General features: G+C 61.1%; 1 protein-coding gene across 1 annotated transcript; it reads left to right on the top strand.

The window, feature by feature from the left end:
* Nucleotides 1-2,763: 2,763 nt before the first annotated feature.
* On the top strand, nt 2,764-8,209 carry LOC149860346 (uncharacterized). Its single transcript, XM_090051358.1, has 5 exons — nt 2,764-2,828; nt 6,146-6,404; nt 7,511-7,544; nt 7,633-7,750; nt 7,902-8,209. Exons 1-5 carry the CDS (start codon nt 2,786-2,788, stop codon nt 8,207-8,209), a joined length of 762 nt encoding a protein of 253 aa, XP_089907484.1. The 5' UTR covers nt 2,764-2,785.
* The last annotated feature ends 4,846 nt before the right edge of the window (nt 8,210-13,055 follow it).

Genomic DNA, 13,055 nt, shown 5'->3' with positions numbered 1-13,055 from the left:
CGTCCTGGGGGCGGGGTCCCTGCCCCCCCCCGTCTCTGCCCCGCGGCTGACACAGCAGCAGGAGCGGGGGGGCGGCCTGCGTCACGGGCGCGATGAGCCCGAAGCCACCGGCCGCAGCGCCCGCAGCCGGGGGGGGCGGGGGGGCTGACTCAGCCCCCGACACCTGCGGCGCTCCTCGCCCCCCGCGCTGCCCCAAGCCCCTGCTGGGGCCCTGCACCCGGGGCCCGCCGCAGGCCTGGCAGGCAGGGGGTTAATCCCAGCACCAGCCCTCCGGCTCGTGGGGGGTGGGGGGCACTGCCAGGCTGGGGCGGGAAAAGTCCGTCCTGCCCCGGGGGGGCACTGCCAGGGCCCGGGGACTTTCCAGGCCGGACCTGACTCAGACGTGCCCCGGCCCAGCGCCCGCCTTCTCCCCCCGTATAGGAGGGGGGCGCGGGTCAGGCCGGGGCTCAGGCCTGTCCTGGGCCGGCGGGGGCCGAACTCAAGGCTTTGCGACGCAGGGGCCGATGCCCCCCCGGCCCGACGCCGGCCCTGGCCCTTCGCCGAGCGGCCTGACAGCCGGCGGCCGCGGTGGGGATGTGAAAGTGGCGCAGCTCGCGCCGTCCCGCGGCCCCCCAGCCAGGCCCGCGCCCCCCGCTCAGGCTCCGGCCCCCCCCCACCTCCCGCGGGCTCGGCGCCTCGCGCCGGCGCCCCCCAGGTCCGGGCCCGGGCAGGGGCGCGTGCGGCTGAGGCGGGACACCGGCCCCCCCAGCTCCCGCGACAGGTGCGGGGACCGGGGGCCCCGGCTGCTGCGGTCGGCTGGCCCCCGGCGCCGGCTCCGCGCATTCCTGGGCCGTTGTCTTAGCAGGAAGGAATTTCCTGCCTCCGATTCTCCATTTATTTATACTCCCGCCTGCGGCTCCCACGCCCGCCGGCCAGCTCCAGGCCCGGGCACCGTGCAGGGACAGGGACGGTGCCCACGGGTGGATCCAGGGGCTGGGGCGGGGGGGGGCGCATCTTAGTCTCCGGGGAGGGAGATGAGCGTGTGGGGCTAGGGTGCCCGGGTGGACAAAATCCAGGTTTGGAGCAAAAGCAGCGCGGACCGGCGCAGGGCAACGTCTGCTTGATGGTATCAGTGGAGACGAGGCGCTTCCCCCCATCCTAGCGGAGCTGGTGCCGCCCGATCCAAGCCAGGCTCCCTCGCTCTACGATGCCCCCATTTACGACACAGAGCATGGCCCGGGGGGGGAAATACAGCCCGAGACGTCCAGGGTGTCAAGTCGCGAGTCCCGGCAGTGTCACCGCCTCTTCTTTGGGGTCGTTCAACACAGTCTTGCCCCCTTGGGTGACTTAAGGGCAGCAAGAGCATCTTGGGTTCCGCGAGGACGAGTGCCAAGTCCTGCGCTTGGGACGGAGCAAGGCCCTGCGCCGGCGCAGGCCGGGTGACGGGCTGGGCAGCAGCTCCGCAGGAAAGGACCTGGGGGGGGGAAGCCGGCGCCCGTGGTGCCAAGAAGGCCAGCGGCATCCCGGGCTGCGTGGGCAGGAGCGGTGCCGGCACGTGGAGGGCAGTGGTTCCTCCCCTCTAGTCAGCACGAGCGAGGCCACGTCTGGAGTCCGGTGTCCAGCTGTGGCCCCACGACAGGCAGGATGTGGACACGCTGCAGAGAGTCCAGTCGAGGGCAATGGAAATGGTTGGGGGCTGGGGGACAGGACGGATGCGGAGAGGCCGAGGGAAATGGGCTGACTGAGAAGACCGAGGGGGATTGAACAGCAACTATCTGCAGGGGGCTGCGAAGGGGATGGAGCTGGGCTGGTCTCAGCGGGGGCAGACAGGAGAAGGAGCAATGGGCGCAGGCTGCAGCAAGGGGAGTTGAGGTTGGATATGAGGAAAAACTGTCTCACTAGAGGGTGGTGAAGCCCTGGGACAGGCTCCCCAGGGCGGTGGGGGACTCTCCATCCTTGGAGGTGTTTAAGACCCGGCTAGACAAAGCCGTGGCTGAGGTGATGGAGTTGGCGATGGCCCTGCTGGGAGCAGGGGCCTGGGCTAGACGTGACCTCCGGAGGTCCCTTCAACCCTCGTGGTCTGTGGTTGTAAGATCTTAATGGCAGCTCGGCTACTTCGCCGTCTACCCCTGGGGTCATGGGGCCGCACCTGAGAGGTGGCCTCTAGCGTGAGCGACGAGCACTTGTGCAGGGCCGGGAAAGAGGCCCGGAGCCGCGGGGCTGGCAGGGAGCCGCAGGGGCCGCCGCGAGCCCGGCCCCGGCCCGAGGCAGGATCAGCCCCGTCCAAACCAGCCCGGACACATCCAGCTTCCAGCCTCTGAGTGGCACGACCGTCAGCCCTGGCACCGCACCGGGCACCGCTCCTGGACCTGCCCCTGGGAAAGCAGGAGTGCCGCGGGGGGCGACGTCCTGCCAGGGGGGTCATAGAAGTGGCATGAACTGGGCCCAGTCCAAGCCTGGTGCCTTCCCGGGGGTCATGGGGCAATCCTGGGGTCATGGGGCAGCCTGCTTGCCCAGGACTGCAGAGATCCTGCCCTGCTTTGATTCCTGGCTGCCTGAGACCACCCCCCACAAGCCACTGCCCGTCCCTCAGCCCCCCCACCTCTCCCCCCTTTCCCCAAGACACCAGGATCTAGCCCTTCATCTGTTCATACATCCCTGGGCTGCGATTGGCCGGCTGGGAGGTTGTCATGGGGATTCCCCCCCAGGGTAGGCTGGGCTGGGAATTAAGCTGCTTGTAGGTGCCCCCGCACCACCCAGCCCAGGCCTTTCCCCTGCCCTGGATGGATGGACGCCGGGGTCCAGCATGAGCTCGCCAGGAATCCATCGGGGCTATCTCAGGAAATACGGTGAGACCCTCCCTCAAACACCCCCAAGCCCCCCCACCCATCCCCATGCACTTCCATGCATGCCCCTGCCTCTCCCTGGGGCTTTTCCAGGCCAGATGCCCCTTCCCCAGCTCCGGAGCTCACTTTGGGTTGAGCCTGGATGAAGGGGGTGGTGGGGGTTGGCTACGACTCAGTTTCCCCAGACTGAGCATCTTGGGTCCCCCCCGCAGGACCAAATTTAACCCTTTAACTCTGGGATATGTCACTCCCCAAGCACCTCCGCCCCCTCCAAGAAGCCATGTCAGCCCCCCTGAAGCCTGGAGTAGAGGTGCTGGGAGCCGGGAAGTGAAAAGCCCCCCAGGGAGGGTCCTCAAAGTTTGCAGAGGGGTCGAGGCGGAGAAGGGCCTGGCTGGCTCAGGGAGAGAGTTTCTGCCTGGAAACACGTTGCGGGAGATGGAAGGAAAGATCCAGGCTGGGAGGCAGGATGGAAAGGAGGTGGAGACCGGGATCCGGGGATGGAAAACGTCTCCCCGGCATCCGGGTCATGGAAACGTTGGAAGGGGGCAGGGAACAAGGCTCCCCTCTGGGGCAGGCGGCTGGATCCGGCCCCACCAGGTTGGATCAAAGACGACGTGAGCGGAGACTCCCCCCATTGCCCTCCCTCCGTGCCCCACGTCCTGGCAGGGACCAGCCGGTTTCAAAGGGCCTCTGGGTCCAGTCCAAGCCTCTTTGGAAGTGAAACCAGCTGGAAAATACCCAGTGCTTTTTTCCCCCCCGGTCCCTGGGCATGTGGATTTGATGTTTTTGCAATGACAATCCCAGGAAAGAAAGAAAAAACCCAAAACAAAACGAGTTGCAGGTGGAAAACCAGCTTCAGGGACAGGCGTCGGGCTTTGAAACTCACCGAGGCCTGAAAAACACCCAGGAAAGGCATCGACTCAACCGAGACCCCCAAATCCTGCCCTGAAAACTAATTCTTCCCAAACCAGGGAAAAAGGGAAGAGGGAAATTGCTAGCTGAAAGCTGATGGTTTGGCTGAAAACTTAAATAGTTCACAAGAAAAGGTTTAAAGAAACGGGGAGTTACCGTATTCTCTCACGTACAACACCCGTCTTTTCGTTCACAACAGGCTCCCTGTGTGGCTGGGAGTCAAGTGACTTAATGGATGGTCCCAGGAGGACGGAGCTGGGCTGTTCTCACTGGGGCGGACGACAGGACAAGGAGCAATGGGCTCAGGCCGCAGCAAGGGAAGCTGGGGTTGGGTATGATATTAGGAAGAACTTTCTCACGAGGAGGGAGGTGAAGCACTGGACCAGCCTGCCCAGAGAGGTGGTGCAGTCTCCATCCCGGGAGGTTTTGAAGAACCGGGTAGATAAAGCTTTGGCTGGGATGACGTAGCTGGGGCTGGTGCTGCTCTGAGCCCTCCCGAGGTCCCATCCAACCCGAATTTTCTATGATTCTTCTTCACTCTGGAGGTTTGAGTGACCATCTCTGTCTTAACTGCTCTTGACAGTCCACTAATCAAATTCACATTGCTTGCCTGCTGCTCCTGGTCTGCCTTCTGCCATTTTGACGTTCCTTTCAAAAGCAGTGATCCACCAGCTTCGGCAGCAACTAGGGTTTCAGCTTTAGTTAAGCAATACAAGGGAAGGGGAGCAAGATGAAGAGGAGGCTCCACCTCTGCTCCACACAGCCATGAGCTCTAGACAAATCTCCCCCCACCTTCATTCTGCCTTTCAAAAGCCACCCGCGGGTTACTATCCGGACAGGACACACAGCGCTTCCCCCAGTTTTGACATCTCAACTTCAGTTTCCTTTCAGATGGAAAAGCTCTTTTTTGGGGGTGTCTCGAGCTCTCGGATAGCTTCAGGACACGGCCGACTCCATGTCCCGAAAGTGTTAATTATTTTGCCGCTGCCTCCCCCCCTCCCGCCACTGCCCAATTCCTTGCTCCCTCTCCTGGGATTTAGGGCAGGTCTCAGCTGTCCCTGCTGTTGCAGGGCCCCGCCCTGGGCTGGGATTAACCCCCACCCTGGGCCCTGATTGAATCCTAATCCTGAAGCAGCAAACAGTGCTTAATCAGAGGCTTTCATCTGCCCCCCCCCAACCCCCGGGCGGGCGGGACGTGGGGGGGTGCTGCCCAGGTGGGGTCGGCTCATAGTGCGATAAGGGGATGGAGACAGGCTGGCTGGCTGCCGGCAGAGATATGCGCGTGTGCACACACACACACCCGCACGCACACACACTCTCTCTCTCTTTCTCTACAGGCAGAGATATAGCCATACACACACACACACACACTCTCTAGGCCCAGAGATACTCCCTCCACGTGCGCACACACACACACACAACAGGCAGAGATATCGCCACCTCCACCCCCTAGGCATACATGTGTACCCTCACGGCAGAGATATACACACCGTAGGCAGAGGTCCAGCCATAGATACACGCACGCGGCAGAGGTGGTGTGTACGTCTCCATGCAGAGCTGTCGCTTTGCTCAGAGGTTCGATGCCCGGCTTGTCCAGGCCGCCGTGCACAGGCCTGCTCCTGCCTCGGGCTGGCCGTGACCCCTGGAGCTCCCAGGGACTGAGCCTGGGCTCACGAAAGCTGAAGCCCCTCTGATTTAGCCGGTCTGGAAGGACCACCCTGCCCCTGCCTCCCCCACGCCGGAGCAGCACCGGGAGGGAAGCGTTGCAGGGGCAGACGTGGCTCCACGTCTCTCCGGAGCAATTCAGGCCCTTTTATTTCTTTAAATGACCGCCGATCTGGGCTGCACGCACAGGCGTGGAGCTCGGAAAACAAAAGCCGAGGGCTGCAGACCACCAGTTTGGAGGCCTGGGGGGGCAGGACTGAGAGGGAGAGGCTGGAAGAGCTTGGGGGTCAAGTCTGGAGACTGAGGGGGATTTGATCCCAGCCTTGGGGGACAACAGAGAGGAGAGAGACGGGTTTTTCTCCGTGGCCACAGGGGACAGAGCTGGGAGCAACAGCTTCCAGCTGCAGCAGGGGAAGCCGAGGCTGGAGAGGAGGGTGCAGCACTGGGCGTCTCCATCCCTGGAGCAGGCTGGAGAGACCCGGGGTCGGGAGGGTTTGGACAGGGCCAATGCAGATGTGACCCAACGAGGTCCCTTGCAGCTGGACTTCCCCCCGACACCTGCCTGCCCGTCTCAGCCCCCTCGCCAACGCGGCCTGCTCCTCGCTGTATGTGCGTGCAGCGCCGTGCACGTGGGGCCTTTTGCTTTTCGGTGCTGTAAAACCTCCTACAGCAGCCAGGGTTGGGGCGTGCAGGGGAGCCCCCACCTTGGCCCCCAGGAGCTGACACCGGGACTCTCCCCGCAGGGGGGCTCCTCTTCAAGCAGTGGAAGGAGAAGTTCCTCTTCCTGGCCCTGGACGGTAGCCTGATCATCAGCCGTGACGCCCAGTCTCCGGCCGAGCTGGGCATCTCTCTGGGCACCAGCTGCCGCGCCATCCTGGAGGGCTGCGAGCTCGGGGACCTCCCCCGCCTGCCCGGGGGCGCCCGGCCGGACAGCTGCCTGGGGCTGAGTCTCAGTGACGGCCGGGTCCTGCTCCTCCTGGCCCCAGACAGCCAAGTTTGCAGGTAGGACCAGGGTGGAGGGCAGGGGAAAGGCAGGGCGGGCAACTCCCGGCCCACGGGAGACGCAGACATGCAGGGGATGGGGGCTGTTGTCCACCCCCCTCAACGGGGTGCCCGAGAGCCTTGCAGGGTGCTACAGCAGGGACCTGCCCTCGGCAGCTCCCATCACTGGGTACAGCCCCAGCGGGGCGGGGATCAGCTGCCCATTCGCCCTCCCATCTTGCTGGCCGTACACGGGGAGCCAGTGACAGACCCAAGCCAGCACAGATCGATCTAGGGGAACGTGCGCTCGTTTGCTAGACGATATCAGTTAAATAGAGGCTGGAAGCTTTGTCCCCAGGCTAATGGACCCGGCACTAGAGGATCCACTTTCAAACCAAAAGCAAATCCAAACGTAACCTTTGCAACACGCAGGCCTTTGCTAGATGAGTTTTGAAGTTTAAACAACAAACAACACCACAAACAAAGCAAAACCCGATACGCTGCCCTGAGTCCCGTGGCTGTCAGAGTTCAATGACGGCTCTTCAGTGCCGCGCAGCAAGGTCTCACCTTCTTGAGCGCCTTCCTGATGCCTCCGACGTGTCACTGTTGGTTGTTTCGACCCCTGAGCTCGTGCGATGGTGCCCGCATGAAGAGTTGAAGCCATCGCAGGGCAGGGCAAGAGGAGAGAGGTGTTGGCTTCCCAGCAATAGGCCGAGGCAGAGGAAAGGCCAGCTTGAGCAGTGCAACGATCAAGACTGTTAGAAAGGAGAAAGAGCCGTTCACACGTGTGGGGTGGAGAGATTAGCAGGAATCGGGGAGGTGAAGCCCATGGACTCAGGGCTGGCTGGGTAGAAATGCCCCTGCCTCTGCCACCAGTTGGGCTTAAAGTCTGGGTCGTAAGAATCAAAGAGTGGTGCAACAGCCCTGCTGCCCCCCACCAGGATTTGCCCCCGGGGTTGTCCTGCCCCCGCCGCCCTCAACCAGCGCAGCCCCTGTGCCTCCAGCTGCCTCCGTCCGGCTCCTGGTGACCCAGCTCTGAGCTGCCTGCCACGGGGTGGTGTGGATGGGGGGAAGAGGCTGGCTCCAGGGCACTAACCTCCCCTCTTCTTCTCTTCCCCGGCTTCCAGGCAGTGGCTTAATGTCCTCCGGAAAGTCAAGGAAGTGAGTGCAAAGGGATTCAGGGGGTCTCCGGGGGGACCAGCCCATGGCCTCCATCAGTGATGGAGCTCTTTTCTCTGTCTTTGCCCAGAGCTTCTCCCGAGGGTCCCCCATGAGCTGCCGGCTCCACATCCATTCACCCGCCAGGACGTGCTGCTGGACCGAAGCGGGAGGCGGTAATGAGTCCCCTGGTGCAGAGAGGAGAGAAGGTGTGAGGTCCCCCATGACTTGAGCCCCCGGTCAGCAGGGCTCTGGGTCTCCCATTAGCCTTGGCGCCAGAGACCCACGGCGAGGGGCTCACTCAGAGCCACAGCCGGGAGGGGTCTCATGGCACCACTTACCCCTGCCTTCTCTCCCCAGCCCCCACCAGGACGAGCCAGCGCCTGGAGAAGCGCTCCGTGCACTGCCTCCGCCATGGCTCCCCGGCTCTGCCGGGGGTCCGGGCTGCCTGCTTGCTGGTGGGGAGCGCGGCGGCTGGCCCCACCATGGGCTACATGGTCACCTCGGCACCCGCCGCCCGCCCCACCGAGGCCCTGCCCCCTGACTTCAAGGAGCTGGGCTACCACCCGGGCGCCTGCGACCCCGAAGCCGCCCCTTACGACGCGCTGGACTACGAGGGCCTGGACCAGGACTTTGACGTGCCCGATTTTGGGGGCTTCGCCTTCTAGAGACCCCACCCCTTTCTGCACCCCCCCTTCCTCAGATCTAAAGGGCTACACCCCGGGCTGGCTGCACCCCAGCTGCCGGCCTCCCCTTCCCTGCCCATCATCGGGCGATGACCAGGCCATCGGAGCCGTGGGGGACTTCTCTAAAGTCCCTGAAACAGGTAAGAAATCCCCTTCCCTTCCCCTCTGTGCTCAGAGGTGCTTCCCATCTCCTCCCTTTTCCCTCCAACCCTCCACGCCGCGGCTGCTTTCCCCGCTGTCCCTGGAGGGGGCTGGGCTCACCTGGGACAGGGACAGTGGTACTGGGCAGGGGGTGCATCCCCCACCCTCCCCAGCCCCCATGGGAGCAGGTGCGGGAAGGGGGAGCCCGTCTACCCATCATCTCTGCTGCTGTCCCTGTTCCCAGCCCCCACCATGCCACCCAGCTGGAGCAGGTGGGAGGGGCTTTGAAGCATCCCCCCCCCGACAGTGAGGGAAGCAATAGAGGCAGGTGTTTCTGAGCACGGAGGAGAGGGAGGGGGGCTTCTTACCTGCTTTGGGGACCCTTAAGGAACATCCCCCCAGGCTCCCGGGGTGTGATCCAGTCTGAAAAGTGTGTGTGTGGTGGGGGGGGGGTCAGGCACTGTCCTCCTTCTTCCCCCCTGGATCCACTCCTGGCTAAACCAATGCCAAGGAGACAGTGTCCCCCCTGCACCCCCAGCTTTTCCCTCTCCACACTCCTTCATACAGGGAGAAATCAGGCTTCCTAGGAGTATTACCGTACCTTCTTGCCTACAACCTGCCCCCCACAATATAATCTGTGCTGTCTTGTTGAAAGGCAGAACGAAGGTAATGAATAATCTTTCCAGAAATGGCTTGTACTATATTTCTCACATATAAGGTGCCCTACAATTGCCAGCAGCTTATTTTAGTGCAGGGGGAGGGGGGAGGAGTATGTTGTATGTGAGATAATGCAGTACCAGGGATGGTTTTGGTCTCTTTCTACCCCAAATTAGGTGTCTTTCCCGCTGCTTTTTAAATCCCAGTTGCTTTTCTTAGTGCTCTGCTTTCCTGTCCTGCTACCACAACCTGGGTTAGGATCCGGCCCTTACTATTTGTCCCCCCACACCATGTAGGCGTAAGGGAGGCAGGGTGGGGTCATTGGCATCGTCACTCCTGTGTGGGGTTTTTTTGCATTAAATCATAGCAGCCTCCTCCTGTCTCCCTGTGGTCCTTGCTTAGGGCATCAGATTTTGGAGGGAAAGACAGCCGGACCCGGCTGTCTCTGATGGACCACAGCCAGCACCCTAGGGGTTACCGTATTTCTCCATGTACAACGTGTCCTGGAATATGCCGTGTACCTTGTTTTTGCTCGGTGCTGGAGGAGGAGAGAGATTTTTCCTTGTAGGAACGGTGGAGCGGCAGCCAGGGGGAAGTGGGTTTTTGTATTTGCCAGCTGGCTCCGGCACCGCTGAGCTCATCCTTTGGAGAGGCCATGGGCCAGGAAAGGGGGACCCCACCCTCCCCCAGGCTCGTGCCGGAGCACTTATGTGCGTAGCTTCTCTGAGGATCCCTGGAAAGCCGGATGGCCAGGGCCTCCCTGGGGTCTCCTCCAGCTCAGCCCCTAGGTCCAGGCAGCGTCAGCCCTGTCCCAGCCCTCCCAGGCACGTCCTGGTCCCAGCTAGTGCTAATGCCTCTCCGCAGCCCCATTGCGCAGCAACAAGAGACGTTGTCCCGAGACACCCAGAGTCCCTGAATCTGCCCGGGGTAGAGTCGGGGGCTGCTTCAGTGGTGGGGGGATGGGGTTCAATGCACTGAAGAGACCCCAGGCAGAGAAGGTGACCCCCCACCCCACACACATGCACAGGCCATGTCCATCTGAGTGGACAGTTTTCTTCCTGACCCTAAGCAAGATCTTTTAGCCAGACCCTCCAGGGCTGAGTCCCAGCAGGAGCATGGACCCAGCCTAGTCCCAAACAGAGAGTCCTAGAGAAATCAAGGCAGATGGATTAAAAAGCCAAGGCCCCGGGGGGGATATTCCCTGCTGGGTGTAGCTCAGAGCACTCAGAGCATGCATTATCCGTCCCCGCCACCCCCGGCTTGTGGCTTGGCTTTTCAATCTCTAGAGGTCAGTCCTCTTGGGTTAAATCCCCCCCACCATTTTCCATGGAGGGAAGACTGGAGAGCAGCAGTGCCTTTTAACCCTCCCTGTTCCTAGAACAAGTCCCACGATGCAGAGACGGACGGGCAGCAAAGGCCAGCAGAGCACCAGATGCCGTGGCTTGCGGCTGTCATCTGGGCTGAGACGCAGAAGGGAACTACACGAGGTCTCCTCTATGAGGGCTGTCGGCCACCGAGACCGACGGGCCTTGAATGGGGGTGGATCTAGGAGTTGGAAAAGGTGCTGCGGCGCAGATAAAAACACTTTTTTCTTCCATGTAGGAGGAAGGAGAAGGTTTCCTAATACACTCAAAACCAGATGCTTTACAGGGGCAGATCTGGGAGGAGGGTGCATTGGTGCACTTGCCCTCCTCCCCCAGCTTTAATTCCTGCTCCATCCAAAGTTTAAAGCCAGCAGTGGCAGGGGCATTTCTATTCCGGCAGATTCTGTGTGATGATGCACCTTTGCCCTGCCCTCCCCAACTACCCTAGAGCCACCCACAATGCTATATTATTCATTTAAAAGGAAAAACACTAAACATGACTTCACTGGAATGTCCACTTGTTTGCTAGCTCATATATTAAGTTTAAAAAACAACAACTCAGCAACTCTAGGCAACAAGATTCCAAAGATGTTTCATTTGCCCTGGAGTCATTCCAGTTACGGGTGCTTCTCATTCAGATTCATAAACCAAAATCATAGAAATTGTATATAATAAGGGTGTGACCCCAGGAGGTCACATCTAGTCCAACCCCCTGCTCCAAGCAGGACCAGCCCCAACTACATCATCCCAGCCAAGGCTTTGTCTAACCACGTCTTAACCACCACCTCTCTAGGGAGCCTGTTCCAGTGCTTCACCACGCTCCTGGTGAGAAAGGTTTTTCCTAATATCCGACCTCAGCTTCCCAGGAAGGGTGGACAGACAGCAACAGATGCTGAAGAAGAAAGAGGTTTGAATTGGGGAACATCCAGACCATTAGAAGGGAGAGAGGGTTGTTCACACCTGTGGAGTGGAGAGATTAGCAAGAATCAGGGAGATGACAACAAGCTGTGAAGTCAATGGATTCCCTCACTGGTGCCTGGATAGAAATGCCACTGCCTCTGCCAGGCCGTTGGGTTTAATGTTTGGGCGGAGCAGGAACCAAAGAGGGGCATGACTGCCCCATTGCCCCCAATCAGATCCACCCCTGGCCTGGACCAGTTAGCCATCTGTCCAGCACCTGACCCCCTGTATACCCAGCTGGACTCCCTCCCTGGCGGTGACCATGCGGGTGATTGCTCCTTCTCTTCCTCATTAGCAAGGATTGTCTTCTGCTTGATGACCCACAAGAACACCATGGAAGACCTGAGGAAACCCCGCCATAATGTATCACCTATAACACGCACCTTCCCCTGCAAACCCAGCTGGGGAAGAGTGGGGTGCACCTTATACGTAAGAAAAAAAAGGGATCCCCACTGGTCTGGAAATGTGTGTGCTGGGGGGAGTCATGGCTGTGGGCAATCACTGCCCCCCTGATACCACATACCCAGACCTATGGGGAGCCCCCGGGAGGCTGGTAACAGACATCCAGCTGCTGCAACCTAGGTAGCACAAAGGACAATTTCCCCCTCCCCCCGCAACTATTCAGGCTGCCCGTCCATGCCATGGGCGCGCTATAAGCGGAAAGTTATGGTACTCTCATAGCACGGCTTAATCCAGATGCCACGGGGATGAGCAGCACAGCACAGATGTGCCCCGGCCTAAAGCTTCATCTAAACTCCCATGAAACCACTTTTCCACCCAGAAAGCCGGGGGAGGAAGGCGGTGGGGGCAGGGTTGGGGATTAAATCCTGTTCTACCAAGAGGCTCATTAAAAGCACCTCTTCCACCCAGTCCCACCCAGTGTGCCCGCAGGTCCAGAACTGGGCGGTTCCTTATTGCAGCACGATCTGGCGGCCCTGACTGACGTCAGCCGTGGAGGAGCTCCAGCCCAGGGCCAGCCCCATCCCACCCTCCCCACGGCGTGCTGCTAGTCTGGGTACAGCGTCCCTCACTGCGTGCCCTGGTGCCCCGGAAAACGGGGCTCTGCTCCAGCCTGGCTGGAGCTGGAGAGACTCAGGCTCGCACGTTCGTACCCGACGGCCCCCAGGACTCAATAAGACGGGCCCCGATCTGGGCAGGGCGCTGCAGCAGCCACTGAAGGAAGGGGTGGGCGGTCCCGGGGGAGGCCACTCGCTTTGCAAAACAAATTACCCTGCAGACGGTGACAGCAGGATTGGATACGAGAAGGGAGGACAATGATGTCAGGCGGCCTGGATAACAACCCGCCTCCTCCCATCCCCAGCTGTTCGCAAACAAGACGTCCCTACGCTGGTCTAGTCCAGGGCAGGGCCCGGAGTGGCTGCGTGCTGTGTTTTCCAGTGGCCAGGATGCCCTATGTCCCCCCCTGGAAACCCAAAAAATGCCAGCTAGGAAGTTTAGTGCACGTGATATGTGAGGAAATACGGTAAGAGCTGGTTCTGGTGCTTGCTGGGCAACAGAAGAGGTTAGCTCTGTACTGGGGGGCGGGCGAGGGGAACGAGGAGCAGGCTCCCAGAGCCGTGGGGCTGGCAGGGCCCTCGTCCGAGCCCGGCCCGAGGCAGGATCAGCCCCGTCCGAACCCAGCGTCGAACACGCGAACACCACGACCCCGCACCAGGCATCGCCCCCGCCGCTGGCAGACCACGGGG

The sequence above is a fragment of the Crocodylus siamensis genome, chromosome 6 (assembly GCF_052110815.1).
Source record: "Crocodylus siamensis isolate JL-2025a chromosome 6, ASM5211081v1, whole genome shotgun sequence".
Lineage (NCBI taxonomy): Eukaryota > Metazoa > Chordata > Crocodylia > Crocodylidae > Crocodylus > Crocodylus siamensis.
The sequence above is the reverse complement of the archived record's forward strand: the minus strand, read 5'-3'. Positions and strand labels throughout refer to the sequence as shown.

What these genes read in the sequence shown, in the direction of transcription:
- LOC149860346 (XM_090051358.1), top strand. Translation starts at nt 2,786, where the DNA reads ATGAGCTCGCCAGGAATCCATCGGGGCTATCTCAGGAAATACG. An exon ending in CCAGACAGCCAAGTTTGCAG is followed by an intron (nt 6,405 to 7,510) that starts GTAGGACCAGGG and finishes CCCGGCTTCCAG; the next exon opens with GCAGTGGCTTAATGTCCTCC. An exon ending in TCCTCCGGAAAGTCAAGGAA is followed by an intron (nt 7,545 to 7,632) that starts GTGAGTGCAAAG and finishes GTCTTTGCCCAG; the next exon opens with AGCTTCTCCCGAGGGTCCCC.